The sequence below is a fragment of the Pieris rapae genome, chromosome 11, assembly GCF_905147795.1.
Source record: "Pieris rapae chromosome 11, ilPieRapa1.1, whole genome shotgun sequence".
Classification (NCBI taxonomy): domain Eukaryota; kingdom Metazoa; phylum Arthropoda; class Insecta; order Lepidoptera; family Pieridae; genus Pieris; species Pieris rapae.
This window is the reverse complement of record NC_059519.1, coordinates 1,334,575-1,353,861: the sequence shown is the minus strand read 5'-3', so window position 1 is coordinate 1,353,861 and position 19,287 is coordinate 1,334,575. Positions and strand designations below refer to the sequence as shown.

The following is a 19,287-nucleotide window of genomic DNA, read 5'->3' as shown; positions in this document are numbered from 1 at the left end:
TTATCTGTATTTTAACGCGCATATGGAACGCATACAATGACGTCACAAGAGAAAGTATTGCACAACACTTTCACACAGAAACACACACGGTTCCTGTGTAATTATGTTAAGGTTGTTTTTTAATTGACATGTTTTAATTTAAATTGTGTGTAAAATGCTAACTATTTTGTTTTTTAATTACTTTTGGTTTTGTAATTATTTTTTGGTATTTAAATAGGTTTTTACTTATGAATGTGTATTTGAATGATTTATTTTTATTATATACATAGTTTATGAAAATTATAGAAGTATGGTGTAAATACAAATTGATTTATCAATCATAATATCTTCACACAACATAAAATAAAATGACTGGCCCCATGGCCCGTTCATTATAACCAAAAATATAGTAATAAAATAAGACTATTCGATTTATTTTTTTACTAATCCAGTTGAATCGCAACGCTGTCCCAAAAATAGAAATATCTGCGCTTGGTCAACACGTTTTTCATACAAAGATATTTTTAACCGATTCAAGTATTCACGACTATTTTACATATTATATGTTTTTTTTCTCTCATCTATCGGTACGACGTATCAATATCTTACACACCAATCCATTTACACATATTTTTTAACTCTCATCTATACCGTACGACTTCTCGACTTACACAGCAATGAATAAAAAGAAAATTAAAACAAATTTTAAAAGTTTGGTCCCGGTGTACCGTTAACGCTGGCAGCATTATTTGTTGAGCGAGGAATTCACCAGCTCTGGAGTCACCGGTACTATCTACCAGGCGCCAACTTAACTCTTTAATAAGCGTATGTCCACCGAACTGTACAGCCCAAATCCAAAATTGTCATTTAAAAAATACTCCGCTACAAACAGGATTTTATGACCGATGCAAGAAATATGATATACTTTTTGTGCATTCTTTAGTCGCCTTTATAAAAGAGGTTAACTAATATAAGATATATATGATCGAGTTGCGTCTGGGTTTTTTGGTGGATGTTTCATTGAGCTCGTTCATTAGGTCAACCATGCGTCATCAGACTGAGCACATTATCAATTAAAATGTTCGGAAAGAATGACGATAAAACTGTTTATATAAACTGGAGTACCTAGCTGCGAGCTTCGGCATTGTTTTCTAGAGAGACTCTTACACGTCTTACTTATTTTTTTTTTTCTGTTATAATAATATTTATTTAATTAAACCTTATTTCCTAGCATAACAGTAGCTAGATAAACTAAAGATTGAATACAATATACTTTTTAGGTATACAATACAAAATGTGTAGACACAAAAATGTTGTAATTTAGTTCGAATTGGCTTACCCAATATTGGTAATATGACATCTCTAACAAAAATATCAAGTAAAACAACCTTCCATTTTAAGATTTCTTACAGACAGATGCGCTGTTTTAAGAGGTAATGGATCACTGATAACGTCATGTTGTCTTAACACAGATTGTGTTAAGTCATGTTGTCCCGAGCATCTTCGGTCGCGTAGAAAAACATACCAAGCGATACGCTGTCTCTTTAGACTTTAACTTTATCTTTAACTATTTATTTATTGAATAACTAGCGACCCACCCCGACTTCGCATGGGTGCAATGCTGATACTAAATACACTACAGAAAATCTGTGAACGTTGTATATAAAAATGTGGGTTATCCATAAGAGATAGACATATACCATCACGGACTTTTATGTAGACCTTTTCAATGTGTACAATACCTTAGTACATTATTTTGATAAAACTCGTAGGGTTCAGCCTGCGTTTGCAATGTAAGCGGAAAAAATGTAATTATTTATGACATCACATTAGAAACCTCAAAAATAACAGTACTTCTCCACTATTTAATGGGTGTTATTATACATATAAACCTTCCTCTTGAATCACTCTATCTATTAAAATCCGTTTAAAATCCAATATTATCCGTTGCGTAGTTTCAAAGATTGTTTTATACTATGTAGTGATATTACGCTTTTTGTAAACAAAATCATGAGTCGCATTTTAATACGAAATTAAAATTTGTAGGACCAGAATTCGTCAAGCATCTAGACATGTATGTATAATATATCCTAAACCTACGTTTTTGCTTGGTTGACCGTTTCGAGTCTGTTGTGTCTGCATTGCATTTTTGTTACTGTATTTGTTTTGTGAATTTTTGTATAGGTACCTTCTGTGCGTTCTAGTAATAATGATTTAGTCTTGTAATGTTTTTCTCAGTAAGCGAATTTTTTAATTCATATGAGAAATAAAGTTATTCTAACCGTATATATCTAACGTAATGTTCACAGCTGTCTCACTTTCAAGATTTAATAAAACTAATAGGATTGCGGAGCTGAAGATGTCCCTTACATGAGGAGAAAGGAAAACTTTTTTCAGGTTTATGGATGAATTACATAAAATTTCGATTCAAAATCAGCCATTTTGATAGGTAGGATAGATTTGGTACCACCAAATTGCTGTCTGCTGATGTATTTCTGAATCAATATTATGAAGAAAATAATGTTTCCTAGGAAACGCATAGGTACAGTGATATTACTTAAATGAATATCTGTTCTTAAAAAAACCTTGTGAGCCTAAATGTCCAATGATCTTACCTGTTTGACCACAACTCGATATATATGGGTATAGAAAGCTGCCAACAAAACGCTAGGTGTCACTATTGTCGCGAAATACAGGAACAGCAGGTAATTGTAGTCCATCACTTCTACGAAGTAGCAGCCAGGTGATGGCCCCACGGCTGCATGCCACCCCAGTAATGGCAGGAATCCTACCAAACCGCCAGCCACCCAGCATACTGATATTATGCCTGGAAAATAAGAGAGATTTTGAGAAATATTATATTTTTGAACTTCTACGTTAGGAAAAAATGATAAGAGTACATTTTTACGATGCGCGCACATTGTCACAAAAGTCCGACACCCTGAAGTTAGCTATATTTTTGTGATATTTAAATAAACTTTATATAACTAGATAATGCGTTATAATAAAACTTTCAATGTTGTTTTTATTTAACGTAACAGATAATTCAAATAATGAGGTTAAATAAATATGTAACTATTATACGTTTTGTCTAATTGTTATACACTGACTGTCCATATTCGGTGATTCATACTTAATGGCCTTGTTCTTGGCGTCAGTTTCAGTCTTCTACGCCTGACACACGCTTGACTTTTTGAGTAGGTTTTTATTCACCGTACGAGCGAGTGTTAAATGCGTTAATAAACAGAAAATCCATTAGTGCACAGCCGGGAATCAAATCCACAACCTCAGTGCTAAGAGCCACTAGGCCATCACTGCAAATTTACTAGGGGACGTAAAATCATTATTATGTTTATATTAAGTCACGCAACATCCCTTGAAGGGTATTGCCCTAAGATTTGTTTCACTGATGTTTTTTTTTTGTTTCGTATATGGCTTGGTATATAGACCTTTTGGCCAGACTGATGTTTAAATTTTTTTTTAATTTTATGACCTGGTAACATAGACCTGTAAGTCATTGGTGTTTTATTTTTTTTTTTTTATTTTATGACCTGGTAAGGTCTTTGTACCTTTAAGTCATAACTTATTTGTTGGTGTTTTAATAGGTTAGGTTAAGCACAGATAAAAGATTTGTGCCCAACAGAAGACAATAATTGTCTTTGGATCTAGAAACAACCACAGTGTAAGACGGTGCTCTAGTGATGTTTTCCTTCACCGCTGCGCAATTGTTAATTGTGCACATAGAAAAATCTGTTGATTCCCAGAATTGAGTCTCAGCCAAGATGTAACGTCCTTTCGTAAAAATATAGACTTTTAAACTACTAGTAGTGTTTATTGGTATGGCTGCTTTACATATAGAAGTCAATTTAAATTCTTAATATAAGAAGTATTGTATGAAGGTGAACTCAGCTAAATTTATTTCATTCGGTGTTTTACTCTGACCTTTTATTAAAGTTAAATAGCACGACAATTACAAAATGTGAATTTTACACGCGATCTCTTCATTACAATTTAATAATACTTAGTTCGTAGTACACATAGGTACATAAAATCAAATACTAAATTAAATTCCAATTCTCTATTGATATAAATGAACGATGAACACAAACGCGCGAGTTTTTTTATCGAACGTTCTAGTCAGACCAAACAGCTGTTTTTATATTTGGCCATTTTGTTAAGTATTGTTTGCCTATTTAGACGTGATTACGTCTACAAACATATAATACAAGCATTATATGACATTTCATATAATTCTTGTAATATTGTAATATATATACGATCTAAGATGTACATATTTCATAAATTATATACATAAGTATATATAAATATTTTGAATACAAATAACAAAAATTCAAAGCGTAGGTATCGTAAATTATAATTATTTTTTTAGGTAAAGATGTAATAAAGAGCAGTGTTAGCCTAATGTCTAGCGTGCGACTCTCATCCCTGGGGTCGTAGGTTTGATCGCGACTGTGCACCAATGGACTTTCTTTCAATGTGCATTCGCTCGAACGGTGAAGAAAAACATTGTAAGGAAACCGGTTTGCTTTGACACAAAAAGTCGACGGCGTGTGTCAGGCACATGATGCAGACAGGATACAGAAATCTGAGGCCCAAACTTGACGCCACTGATTTATTTAATTAATTTTTTAATTCTTCTTCATCTTATAGTGCCATATCCTTGCGAAGGTTGCCGCGCTTCTGAACAATGACTAGGTGCTTTGACCAAACCAAACCAATTTTTAATAAAAGATCTTTATTCACTATCTTAGATAATTATAAAACTGTATATATATTTCAGTCGTGAGCAAAATCATTATAATTAATCGCGTTTGAATCTTAAAAATGTAAATGGTCCCGTGTTAAAGTTCGGGATGTTAAATTCCATACCAGTCCTTGTAAAAATGCTACAAATCTTCTCCTTACTTTCTACTTGATAGAAATAAAGTCTAAATAGACCGTAACTGTTCCACCTCATTGTATATCACTACACAAATAAATTATACATTGTAATTTTCAATATTTACTTTCAACGTATATACGTACTACGTACGTACGTACTACGTATACTAAAAAGTAAATATTGAAAACGATCTTAGATGGTTCCATATTTATATACTATTTTAAATTATTAGAAGTGTTCACCTGGCTAAAATCTTACATAGTAGTTGAACAATTGAATCAATCAAATTATTCTTAGAAAATTATATATATATATATTTGGATTTAATCTTTAAGAAACACCAGTTAGCCTAAAGGCTCAGTCTAAGGCTAAGAGGAAATCTGTTCTGTAGTGCAGTCATGTGGAGTGGCGTAATATTAGAAGCTACTCTGCTGCCTAGTGCGAGCCGGTCTTCTAGCTAGAGCTAGAACTTAGATTCTCTAGAATATGGTGAATTTTGTCGTCTCACATATTGTTCTATAGTGAGTAGGCGAGCCAGTTCGTTCGGGTGACAGATTAAACGCTCTTTGTATTTAGCTGCCAGTCTCCGGGTTACATTTCATTGTTTTCATTTCAAGTTGTTCGTGAACTTTGTCGTTGGTTATGTACTGTGGTACTCTTGAGAGAAGTGTAATGAAAAATTTAAGCACACTGAACGATTATTTTTTTTTAATCCTTTTTAAAGCAAGTCAGTGATCACGAGTCTGATAACCTAAAACAATCAATGTTTAGCCAAGTTTCAATGTATTAAAATTTACTATTGTTTTAGTCATAACTATACATTCGTGTGTACTGTACTGGACATATAATGAGAACTAACAAAGAAAAATGGACTAAGGATGTAATAGAGTGGTATCCGAGGAACGGAAAACGAAAACGAGGAGGTCAAATTAAAAGATGGGAGGACGATCTACCAAAAGGATGGAGAAGGTCTGCCAAGGATAGAGAGACATGGAAACAATTGGGGGAGGCCTATGTCGACAGACAACATTGACCAAAGCGGTTGAGAATAAATTATTATTTTTGCTATACAAAAAGATTTAAGAATATTTCTGTTTGATAAGAATATAATTTAAGCTAAGTGGTCAGCGAATAAAGGGCTTTTATTATTATTATTATACATTCGTGTCTAATAAATTTGCGTGATACATTTTGTTAATTATAATCACTTAGCATAGCCATTTAATAGGTATGACCCCGCTATTGGTACTTTTATAACGTGATGTATACTTCAAAAATTTTAATTTACTTATGTAATCTATATATATAAAAATCAATTGCTGTTCGTTAGTCTCGCTAAAACTCGAGAACGGCTGAACGGATTTATCTTATCTTGGTCTTGAATTATTCGTGGAGGTCTAGGGAAGGTTTAAAAGGTGAGAAAAATTCGAATAATTGCCGGGAAAATCCTCAAAACAGCATTTTTCTATTTCCCATACAAACGTTTTCTAAATAAAATGGAGAGTCAATTTGTAATTTATTACCGCTGCATAAAGTTCAAATTCGCGTGCGCGTTGGAGGACCTAATATCGCGTTCTGAAACTCAACAAAAGTGAAAGTGAATCGCGAACGCGACAAAATTGCATAGTCTCAAAATACATAGTACATAAATAAACACAATTTTAGCTAACTTCAGTTGTTACTCTGTCCGATTATTTTTTTATTTTAGCTAACTTAAGTTGTTACTCTGTCCGATTATTTTTTTAATAAGACTATATAGAAATCGAAAGATAAATCAATAATAATAAAGACAAATTAAATTATGGTTTCCTTCAAATCAGTCGACACCGTAATGAACCAGGATGACGTAATCAACTATCCCACTGAGTTTTTAAATTCACTGGAATTGCCTGGATTACCACCTCACAATTTGCAGTTAAAAGTAGGATCAGTTGTCATCATGCTGCGTAACATTAATCAACCTCGACTATGCAATGGAACAAGACTGGCTGTGAAAAGACTGATGAATAACGTCATTTAGGCGACAATCATAAAAGGAAAATACAAAGGAGAGGATGTCTTGATTCCGCGGATACCGATGATTCCAACGGACTTACCATTCGATTTTAAACGCTTACAATTTCCAGTGCGTCTGGCCTTTGCGATGACCATAAATAAATCGCAAGGACAGACTTTAGAAGTTTGTGGAATCAACTTGGAGTTTCCCTGTTTCGCGCATGGACAATTATACGTCGCGTGTTCGCGCGTCGGAAAACCGTCTTCTTTGTTTATTTACGCACCACAAAACAAAACAAAACAAAAAATATAGTTTATGAGAAAGCTTTAAATTAATTAACAGACTGTATTTTCACAGTGTGTGTCTGTGAATATCAAATTTAAACCTTATAAATAGCCAGTATTTCAGGAAAACTCTGATTTCTAAGTAAGCAACATGATGTATCGAAAATAATAATAAAACTTCATGCTTTATTCAATAAATGCTTTTTCATTAATAATTATTTTGTTTGTTTTAAAATCATTTTATACAAAAGATTAGGTCTTTTATTTATCGATGAGGCAGTACGAAGTCTGCCGGGTCAGCTAGTACCTATATAATATTTAGGGTAGGAAAAAAAACATTTATTTTTAATTTGATAAAACAAACAGTTTTAAAGGAGTTCATTGCAGTTTTATTTATATTTCCAATATTTCCCTGATTTATTTCTAGACTAGACCCTTACAAAATCGCAACAATGATTTTTCCAGTGGACCTGTACCGGCGAGGAATTATCAAAAATAATTCAATGAATAGGGGAAAGCCCAATATTTCTATATTAAGAATTCTATAAAATCTCTATGTTTTTAATATTTAATTTCATAAATTCTACGGCACACAAAAATTTTAACCAGCGTGATAAAAAACACGGTTTAATTTTAATCATAGCAACCTGTATGACGATAAATTGTATGAATAGCCAGAAAAACCCCTTGAAATAGGTAAGTCGATGTAACGAACACGCCATCTTTTAATAAGATATAGTTATAAAGATAAGGAATAAAAACAAACTTCGTAACACAAGTTTATTAAACTACAAATACTTTATAAAATATCACATATAACAATATACAATCTAAAAGTAAGTACTAGAATAAAAGTATAAAATGTCTTTAAAGGAAATCGAAGCTGCATATAATAGTACCATTTATTCAGACTTTACAATACAAAAGATCAAAATCGATAGATTTAATACAAATTATGGCCTCAACGTAGATATATGATGTTTTTAGTTTGATAAATTCGAAAGTGAAAATACGCTTAATGGACCTATCAATTAAGAACTAATTACGATTGAATTCATTAAATTAATGAATCACTAGCATACTTAGGATGACTGTGATTATAGTAAAGACGGGTACGGTCCTAGAGGCCGAATTCTTCTTTAGAGATTGGTCGGCATAGGACTGTAAGAGACGGCAGGGCACAGACCGCTTCATGTTTGACGTCGAGGTGTGTCTTATGACGTAACACTGCATCCCAGGTGTCACTTCCACGGGCTTCCCCTTTACGTCTAAAGCGCTCGTTACTGTCGTATTAGTAGTTGTTATTGTCGTAACAGATGACGTGTTATTGACTGAGCCATCGCTTGTTGCATTACCTGCGGTGACGTCAGTTGCATTATAGGGGACTAATGTTCCATTGGGCAACATTTCATATAACGGTTTTACGTGCACTTCCGGCGCCACTGACGCAGGTGCATTCACTGTGGTTACATTAGTCGTCGTCGTCGTGATTGTCGTGTTTACGGCGCCATTTTTAGCTTTCGCTTCTTCTTCGAAAATGAAACTTGTTATTAACCGACAGTCGATTTTCGTTTCCTCATAATCGCCGTTATCCTTTTTAATACCAAACTTGCAGACCTCGCCTGGCTGAGGCTTGTAACTTGAACTCGAATGACCCGAATGGCTAAGAGCGTATGCGCCTCCGGCTAGTGTTCCGAGGTTAAGCAATGCTAGTCCGGCTAATAATGTACCATATTTACTTCCAGAGTCTTTGTATTGATAGACGTAGGTGGGTGGTGAGCCTCGGTAGACAGGATAGCTTACGGGAGCCCCACCGTGGACCGGAGTGTACCTGATTTGTTGTGGGGGGCTGTAGTGGTAATGGTTGTGTATATTGGTAGTATGGCCTGCTCCACTACTAGGTGAGTTCCCAGACAATCCTTTTCCTGCGGGATAACCATGGCTTCCTCCGGAGGAAGGATATGTATGACTGCCACCCGATGAGGGATGCGAGTGACTGCCTCCAGATGAGGGGTATGAGTGGCTACCCCCCGATGAAGGATATCCTGAACCACCACCGGATAAACCACCGGAAGGCGGATAACGACTGCCCGATGATGGATATCCGTGGCTACCTCCAGATAATCCACCTGAAGAAGGGTATGAATGGCTGCCTCCACTACCCGAAAGGCCACCAGATTTGGGATAACTGTGTCTACCACCGCCAAAAGTTCGTTTGCCTTCTAAAGGATCCGTAACAGACAATATAAGAATAGCACAACATAATGCGTAAATATAACGATACATTTTCACCAACTATATAACTGTGTTAATTAAAAAATTACTAGCAAAACACAAGAAAAACACGGACACTCGCGCGCAGTGTATGATCAACTGAATAGTGAATTTATTTTTATTCATGAAGTCGGGCATCGGGGCTTGCGTAAACAACGTTATAATATTAAACATGGCAATTTTGGCAGCTTGACAGATTTCAGAGTTCTTTCAACCAATACACATTGAATAAACATACAGCTGCACGGTGCATTGTCCAATCACAAACAAGACAATTATATAGTTGCCAGCTATCAAAAATATAAAATAAAATATTACAATCGTACGTAATCGTACAAAAGTACTAATGATTTTTATGAATTGAATACTACTTTCTAAACAGCATTTTAAACTGTTTTATTAAAATAATTAAGAATCTATTAAGACATAATCGTGTCATTACATATTTTTTTTAATGCGCCATCTATCATTAATGTCTTGAACTTACATAACACCGAATGAGGTCCTAGAAGGTTGAGTACTAAGTTGTTGTGTCTAGGTTGATTTGAAAATTGAAAACATAAAAATATAAGTGTCGCTTAGGTTTGTTAAATTTAAATAGTTGTGATTTGTAAGAAAATTAAATTAGAAATAACTATTTAACCTAACAACTCTAGATAAAAACATGTATTATGTATTGCATTACTAATAATAATAGGAAGAGAGAGAAAAGACTTCTTATCAAAATTCAATACGTTTTAATTACAATTTCTTTTCACACTGCGTAGAATAAGTAAACTCCTAAACCATTTTATAGGTTACAAAACAAATAAGAACATTAATACTTATAACTGGAAATGGTTTTTTGTATGTTTTAAAATACTTTTTATAACAAAAGAAACCTTTTATCTGCCTTTTTTGTTTATTGCTAGGTGGTTAAACGTATAGAAAGGTAATATACTATATTTTGTTATATATGAAACTACAAATTAATAAAATATTTTCACCTCGGGGTATTAGAAACAAAAAGATTACGTACATGCCTTTAAAAATGTAAATAACATGCCTGCAAGTCAGTTGCTAGTCAACCTTCAAACAGTAAATTGTAAATAAATCTAATTATTCGTGCCTTTTAAAAATGTACGCAACAATAGACACTAAATTGAAGCAATAATCATTTAGCACTCGTAATCATTCGACGTGAAGGCTTTTGCATTACCTTTTACGACAGTTTAGTTACCATAATGGCAGCGGCACCACTGCTCACATAAAATGTTTCTTTCTTTGTTATTGTTATTTACGCATATTTTTCTAAGTGTCAACGGCAAGGAGGCCGAAAAAACCTTCGTCGTATTCCCTGTACCATTAGACTTGCCTCATCGAAACGAGAAGGCAGAACAATGCTGGGTAAGAATAGAAGACCAAGAAATACTAGAGACGGTAGCAGTATACTGCTACATAGCGCAAGGTTTTTTAAGAAATCACATCTATGATTATAACTCTAGGAAGATGACAGATGACGACATCGATGTTAGTCTGTGGAGTGAAGAACCAAAAATTCAAGAGGTTAACCCGCCAAACACGATTAATCGAAAATCGGGCGTCGTGGACTGGAAGATTACCACTATTTTGGATCCTATCACTCATTTAAGGTTGTATGTAACCCAACATGCCAACTGTAGACTTATAATGTATAGCAGAGAAGCGGAAACTAATTATAAAGTGGACTGTGATAAAATTTTATTCTTTATTAATGATCGCATGACGAATGGCGCCCAGGTACGCAATAAAACAACAATATTGCCTGTTATATTCTTAATTTTCATATTCATTATACTATAGAGTTACGGATTATAGATTATGTTTTTGTTATATTTGTGTATTGTGTAAACTTACCACGTAATGAAACAAGACTATATATTTTATTTAAGATTATATATTTTTATTATACGACAATCTGTTATTATTTATAATTAAACCGGCAATTCAACGGCATTATGTGTATATAAAAGTATGTACTTCAAACAAGTTGTATTTTTATTAAAACAAATTGCCTAATATATATATATATATATATATATTTATATTGGTTAAATAACAATAGATATTACTAATATTATTTGTCATTACTGACATTTTAAACGTAACAAACAAGAGCGTATTGTCTTAGAAACAATACATTTTAATGAAATATCATTCAACCATGGATAACACACTTTATCATTTGTATATACATATTTAATTCCAAACTAAAATTGTTGGTGTAATTTTTTTATATGTTACAAAAACGACATAGAATTAAAAGATTAATAAAATTATTATTATTGCGTTTCATCCGTAAAAAAAATACTCTCATGCGCCTAAAGTCACTTCAAAAGTTTATTTAAATTAATCGTTCTAAACTCTTCAATAAATATATTAATAATTCTTGACTCACTTTTATTGTTATTATAAAAATTAGTTCAACTCTCTTTCTTGTTACTTTAATTTAACGAAAACAGGTGTTTTTCGATGATGTGGAGAAGGGCAGTCGGGAAACGGAGAAGTGTCTTCTATCCCGCCTAGGGCGATTATTGGTGACGCCTTGTGGTTTAAATTATGACAGTTTTATACTGGCTTTAATCTAAAGTTTAATTAAAATAACATTATCCTGCCATTAAAACAAAGTCAAAATAATCGCCGGATATAAGTATTGTGAACAAGCATAAACTACGCAATTAGCATATAGATGAATTGTATTTCCCGTACACTAGATCGTGCATGTTTAAAAAAAATTTAATACTTCATTTTTAGTACAATACTATTATTTAGCACTAGCAAACAATTTTTTTTGGATGGTTCGTTAGGACGCATTTCAAGACGAGACTATATGGAAGAGACAGTAAAATATCTGCTCTTTTCCTCAATAAAAATACTTCATAAAAGCGGCCCCAAAACTCACTAAAAAGACGTGTTTAATATTTTAATGCAAAATGAAACGGTAATCATTTTGATAATAGAATACAAAATATGGGTACCATCTTTTTATCGCACTATGTATAGAACCACTATGAAACTAAATAAGGTGACCTTGTCATAAAATGGCGGAAATAATATACTATTTATTATTTCGAATTGGTATTCTAAAATTTTCACAGTTCTTGTAATATTGATAATAAAATGTAATATTGCGTTTTACTTTCACAAATGAAATATTTTAAACATCTTTTTAGACATTTGACATTTTGATTTGAGATTTGACAAGTGGAATAGAATGCAATGATTAGAGGAATATTTCGCCATAATTTTTTTGGGAAAAATAATTTTTGTTAGGAAACATAAACATTTATTAATTGTGTAATTAAGTAAAAATGCTGTAGTAATGAATTATAATATATATATATAGCATATGTTTTGGAAATTTAAACATAATTTATTTATTTATTTATTTGTATATACATTTAAAACAATGTGTATGCCTAAAAAATACAAGGAAATATGACATCACAAATTTAACACACTAACACATACACATCAATTACATTAGAACAATAAAACCTATAGTAAACATAAGTGTAACAAAGTGAAAAGAGCCACCAGGAAAAAGAAAGCGAGGTCGCCCTCTTGCACCGTGGTCTGCCGAGCTGCGAGTTGGTGGAGAAAATTGGGAGAAAAATGTTCGAAACAGAGAGAGATGGAACCAAATGTAAGAGGCCTATCTCAACCCTTGAACAAAAAAACTATTTAAAGCTTAATTATTATTAATAATACCTATAATATGTTTTCATAATAACTGGATTCGGTTCACATATTATGTTTAAAGTGCGTATCGGTTGGACCGGGAACTTAAAGTGACATATCTCAAAATATTATGTGCTCTATTAAGATAGACTTACAAAAAACAATATACTTACAAATTGGTTTTTAAAACATTTGTCAACATTATAGAAAAACATTTCATTATATTAAAAAATGACGTCCCCTTCTGTCTAAATATAAATGCTTGGCTACTGTTTACTTGAGTTTTCGTACCACGTAATTCTAAGTTTGCGACATCTACAGAAATTGCGCTATATCGAAATTCGTTTTCGAATCTTTGTCGCATATTGAGGTTATTTGCTAGGAAGTACTAATGACAGTCCACTCTTGACTAATCATCTAGTGAATCATGATTGCATTTAATAAGCGCGTCGCATTTTTATTATGAAATTAATTACCTGTTAACACAATACGATAGCCACTGTTGTGATTCACCATAGATAAGATAACGCTTCTAATAGGCGGGAAAATATTGCTTTAAATTTGGAATTGGTTCAAAACACACCTTTTTACATAAGAGTGATTAAAATGTTTTTAAAAAGACATTAGGATCTACGTCCTGAATAGACACGCAGTTCGACATTGTAAAATAATATCACTAAAATCTTAATAATAAGCGCATGTGAAGTTTTGGTATTGCTTATTTTTTTAGCAGGCGCAATAAATCTGTTGTATTTTTTTAATTATGGTTGATTTAAAACACAATAGTCATCATAGCCTGGTAAACAATGAAAACAAACTATAGTCTACCGATATAATCCAAAAATACAGTAAATTACATTGTATTTACCTCACGCACGCAATTAAGTAGTGTACGCATTCTATAACGCCTGAGACTGACGCCGTTTCCTCTGATGGTCTCCTTCCCTTGTGTTATAACGTCTACACTCGTACTCTTCTTTTAAAGCGCACATAGAATTAAGAGTTGATTGCTCAGCCGCGATGGCGGCTTCATGGTTGAGATCGCACACGCAAGTCAACATTGCACCCATTTTTAAAGAAAATTAATTCTAATTTTATTTTTACGAAATCATATATAAAACTTCAAAGTTAAATCACAAATTCATGTCTCTTTAACTATAAACAATTTTGGTTCTTCATACCCTGTGTGTATCTGATGTATTCTTACTGAAGATAACATTTCATTACGTAGAACTATGTTCAATTAAGTTGATATTCATTTGACCAAGTTTATTGCTGTGTCACCGTGCGCTACAATTGAATGACATTAATTAAATTGTACTATTAAAACTGTGTAAACGGTGTTTGTATACGTTAAATTAAAGTAGAACCAAATAATTAAAATTGATATCATGATAATAACAGTACGCAATGGGTAAGCATCTAAAGATACGTTTTTGAAATAAAAATCAAAAAGGTTTTATGTATTTCATTGCGCCAACAAATTATGGTTATCCATGTCAGGTTTCGCGGTTTTTTACGACGTTCACTCGCATTACGTAGAGCGTAGCGAAAATCTTGTAACCCTAGCGACAAGGTCAAAAGGGCACGTATCCTAGCAACAAATTCAAAGAATGAACATTTTTACGGTTAGCTACACTGAAGTGAAAAAGTTAAGATACTGGAAATGTTTGTATAGAAAATATATACATACGCAATTATGTTATCGTTAAATAATTGCTTTACTATTGTAGCATATATTAAATATTTTAATATATGTAACCAATCGCTATTCATTCTAAAACAGAATATTACTAATAATTTTAAATTATGTTAAGGTTAGGTCTTTTGCACGCAGTGGATATAGTAAGTAACAAACGATAACTTTTAAAGAATAAAAATAAAATGAAATCACCAATGCATACTTTATCTGTGACCATTAAAAATATAGCGCGTGTTTTGAACCAATTCCAAATTTAAAGCAATATTTTCCCGCCAATTAGAAGCGTTATTTTATCTGTGGTGAATTACAACATATGGCTATCGTATTTCGTTTAATGGGATTTTGCGTCTATGATAACGTCGAGCTGAAAGTTATTGACTGTCGACCACAAATACAGATAAAGCCATTCCTTACGAATTCTCTACGGATTCCAATGTAATTATGCTGGGTAAATGTAAAAGTTTTTGATAAGAAACTTTTGATAGGAACGTGTCTAAATAATACTTGTTTAAAGTACATTAATTATATTTTCTTGTATGTTAATTAAACTCAGCCTGATAGTTTCTTTGGGATGGATTCTGAACGACAAAGATTTATGAGACTTGACGATTTAACAAAAAGCGCCTTACGGATAATGTTGTATTAATGTTAACTGAAACTAAGATTTACAGTAGTAAAACAGTATACCCGAATGTAATTCAGTGGCCTCAAAGGCTAATTTTATCTCCAAATTGATTAGTATCTGTCGTTGACTGCTATGAAATTTCGTTTTGATGTTTTTATAAAAACGTCATAATAATTTCCTACTAACTTTGAATATTTTTTTGTGAACTCAACAAACGTTGGAGAATCTTTTGTCTTGTTTTACAGTTTTAATCACACTGCTGTTTATTTGTAAAGAAAGTGGTACATTGAGATTGACTAACCAAGCTCATTTAGCCATCTAAAAATAGGCTTAGGTACAAAGTTCATATCATAATGTCATAATTACAGTTATTTATAATTATTGTCAAAACTAAAAAGACCACTAATCACCTTCCCCTTGAAAGCATTATATTTTTTTAAATATATCGTAGTGCAATATGCATGCACCCACAGCCGTGTTGGATGCATGGGTTCAATTTTTAACTTGCTATTGTAGAATAAAGAAATTCAAATAGCTCACGATAATAGCATTAATCTAGGGTTTCTTCGCTGCAAATGTATTATAGAAATACATTTTTTAATTAAATTAAGTACATAGGTCTTTACTTTTACTTTAATATACATAAATGTACAGCATTGTCAATATTAACAAAAATCGAATCATCGATGACTACAGCAAAAACAAGTACGTATATTTAAAATAGAAATGTAATATATGGTTTATAACACAACATATTTACGTACTAAACGTTCAACTATTTGGGGCAGTAGTTCAATTTGTGTTTACAATGTCAGCGAAATAAAAACCAATAACGTGGAAGAATTCACACTAGCTGACAGAATTAAGCCGTTGGTGACATGTGTAATATACATCAGGTATTAAAGAACTTGACTTTAAGAACTTAACGATACGATAAGATTATTTTGATTAATATTATATTAAATCACTAAAGTTACAAATATTGCATAACTGTGAAACAGCATATTTCATAAATTTCAATTTGTAAATTTTTAATTATGATATGATTAAGTTATATCCTAACCTATTTTATTTATATATTATTTATTTATGTCTGCGCATATACAAAATTTAAAATTACGATCTAGCCTAACTTAACACTAATAAGTAATTAAAAACTAACTTAATTTAATAAAATAGGGCAGTATTGGCCTAGTAGCTTCTACTAACTCTCAATCTTGACTTAATTCTGTATTTAACATGCGCTCAAACGGTGAAGGAACATCTTGGGAAAACCGGCTTGCCTTAGCCTCAAAAATGACGGATCACCTACTTGCCTATTTACTTGACATCATCGAACAGATTCAGAAACCTGAAGTCCAGACTAACTAAAGTTTTATTTAAAAGTATCCAATAACACTTCTTAGTTTCTATTAAGACAAAGATCTAAATTGACTTCTTGCTTTGTTGATTATAATTCATTGTATTAAAAGAATATAGTGTAGAAAAATCTTCTTAGAAAGGGCATTTAACGATGCTTACTTAAAGTTATTGTACGCCTAACGTCCTATATGAGGCGTTACACAAGAAACCTTTTTTCGACTCACACATAATTTTCTTATATAGGTTTTACTTTGTAGCACATACTTTCTATTTATTTAAGTTAACATTTTTATTTAATCTTTATAATCACTATGATGTTGTTTTTATGTTACAGCAGTCACACGGGCAGGACCCTCACATGATGCTAAGTGCCCATGGACATTCACATTACCAGAAGGCTCGCAAGCGTGCTGCCGGCCTTTTAAGAATTTGTTGAAGGACCCTAGGTCAAATTGGTTCGGACATACTTCAGCAGGCAGCGGGTTCCGTTGTGGAACCATTGACGTCAAAGTACGGATGGTATTTTGTATTTTGCCTTGACGTACGATAATGCAACTCACTTGTCTAGGTATAAGTCCGAACAACAAACGTTGTAGATGTAAAGAGACCCCGCATCTCTACGCAACGCAAAGCCACTCAGAAAGAGACTAGTCGTCGACGATTCGAATTATTCTTCGTTGAATATGATCAAGTGGAAAGAGCTGGTAAAAAGAACAGTACTCCATGTGGGAGTACCTACTGTTCTAACGTCAAATTTGCGCTTTAAACAGTTGCAAGCGGCGCTGTATTATTATGATTATTTAATGTTTTCATTTCGTTTTTATTTTTATTTTTCTCGTAACTCTTCAACTTGTAAAGAATTTAAAGTACACATACTGCGGTGTAGACCTTCAGGCTTCAAACTCCTTAGTGTTTTTGTACTGTGAGATGATTTATAAAGTTTAAGTAACATAGTTTTATTTTTGTATGGTATCGTTATAATAGCAAACTGATTTGTATAAAATTTCAATATAGTTTTCTCAATATCCGTAGCACTGATACGTACTGCGCAGTACAAAAAAATTAAAGTCGGGACGACTATAAAGATTATCGTCGCGGCTTACAGCAAATTTTAGTAGCGAACAGATTTCAAATTGTATTTTAAATTTGGAATCTATTGGCTTCTCAAATTATCTATAAACTTTCGTACCACGTATAGCCGGTATTTTTTTACAAATTAGGCCGCGTATGTCAATAAACCTGTAACAACAACAGGAATTTGTCTTTCGCTACGTTTGTACTATACAGCAAACGAAAAAGATGGAGACCACACTTATAAAGTGGATAGACCACATTAAAAAACAGCAGGTGGTACATGGCAGAGAGGAATGGCGGGATTTGATTTCGGTTATTTTGTGGTTATTTGGCGTCTAAAGCATGCATCAATGAGAGGTAATTTAAAAAATTCATTCAAGTACAAAATTTTTATATTATTTAGCTTTTTTAATATTTCACTTAGAGGCAGGTTTGGTTTGGTTTCTAGGCTTAATATAAATTTTGTAGAATCGTGCAGTTTTTTAAATCTTGAAAGTACCCCCTAAAAACGGTAATCCTACATTTGGGCGGAAAACCTCCAAGTTGGCATCACTAACAGAAAGACCATTGGTACGTGGCCAATGTACCAAAGGTCTTTCTGTTAGTGTAGTAGTGCGTCGTTCAATAGTAACTAAAGTTAACTAAGTTTATTAATAATGTTAACTACATACTCTTTTGTCGCAACGTGAAGCCTAAGCAAATATAATAAATAAATAATGTTAATAATCTTAAGTTTAAAAATATTTAAGAATGGAAATAAGTATATTAAAGCATGATCTCTCAGAACATTGCTGTGGCTAACCAAGGTTCTTATTGCAATAAAATTATAACATGCCATCTATAAAATATGAATATAAGGAATGCAATGAATATTTTTTGCCTTTGAAATTTGGTATAGACTAAACCAAAATTCCAGAGAAAATTCGCTTTACTCTGTGTGAAGGACATGCCATTACTTATTTCTCTTACATGACGATGAACTTTGCTGTATCGTAAAACTTTTAGATTGTACTTCGTGACGTGTTTCATAAGAGCCTGCTTCGATTTGTCGAACAACTTTAAAATATATTCTGAGCCATACACATGTTCAGCGTGCTCTCATCTCTGAGGTCGTTGGTTCGATCCCGACTGTGCATCGACGGACTTTCTATGTGCGCATTTAACATTCGCTCGAACGATGAAGGAAAACATCATACGGAAACCGGTTTGCCTCAGACTGAAAAAGTCTATTGCATGTGTCAGCCAGAGAAGGAAGATCTTAATAGACAAGAAGGTGATCATAGACAAAAGATCATGAAGCCAGACGTTAAAAGGTGGTTAAGCTATTGATTTGTATAACCCCATTAATGAATAAAAGTAAAACTGGCAGGCAGTATTACAGATATTCAC

At 32.9% G+C, this 19,287-nt stretch overlaps 2 protein-coding genes across 2 annotated transcripts in view; both read right to left on the bottom strand.

Annotated features, from left to right (window-relative positions):
- The window catches only part of LOC110999447 (adenosine receptor A2b), a 38,768-nt gene that overhangs the window by 3,983 nt on the left and 15,498 nt on the right, over positions 1 to 19,287 (bottom strand). The window contains exon 2 of the mRNA XM_022268505.2: positions 2,595 to 2,806. Within this exon, the coding sequence (XP_022124197.1) occupies positions 2,595 to 2,806 (212 nt within the window). The remainder of the gene's footprint in view (positions 1 to 2,594; positions 2,807 to 19,287) is intronic.
- LOC110999448 lies at positions 7,929 to 9,542 on the bottom strand. Its single transcript, XM_022268506.2, has one exon. The coding sequence runs from the start codon at positions 9,446 to 9,448 to the stop codon at positions 8,225 to 8,227; it is 1,224 nt and encodes a 407-aa protein (XP_022124198.2). The 5' UTR covers positions 9,449 to 9,542; the 3' UTR covers positions 7,929 to 8,224.

Excerpts from the sequence above, each read along its gene's own strand:
- LOC110999448 (XM_022268506.2), bottom strand. The coding sequence starts at position 9,448 with ATGTATCGTTATATTTACGCATTATGTTGTGCTATTCTTATATTGTCT.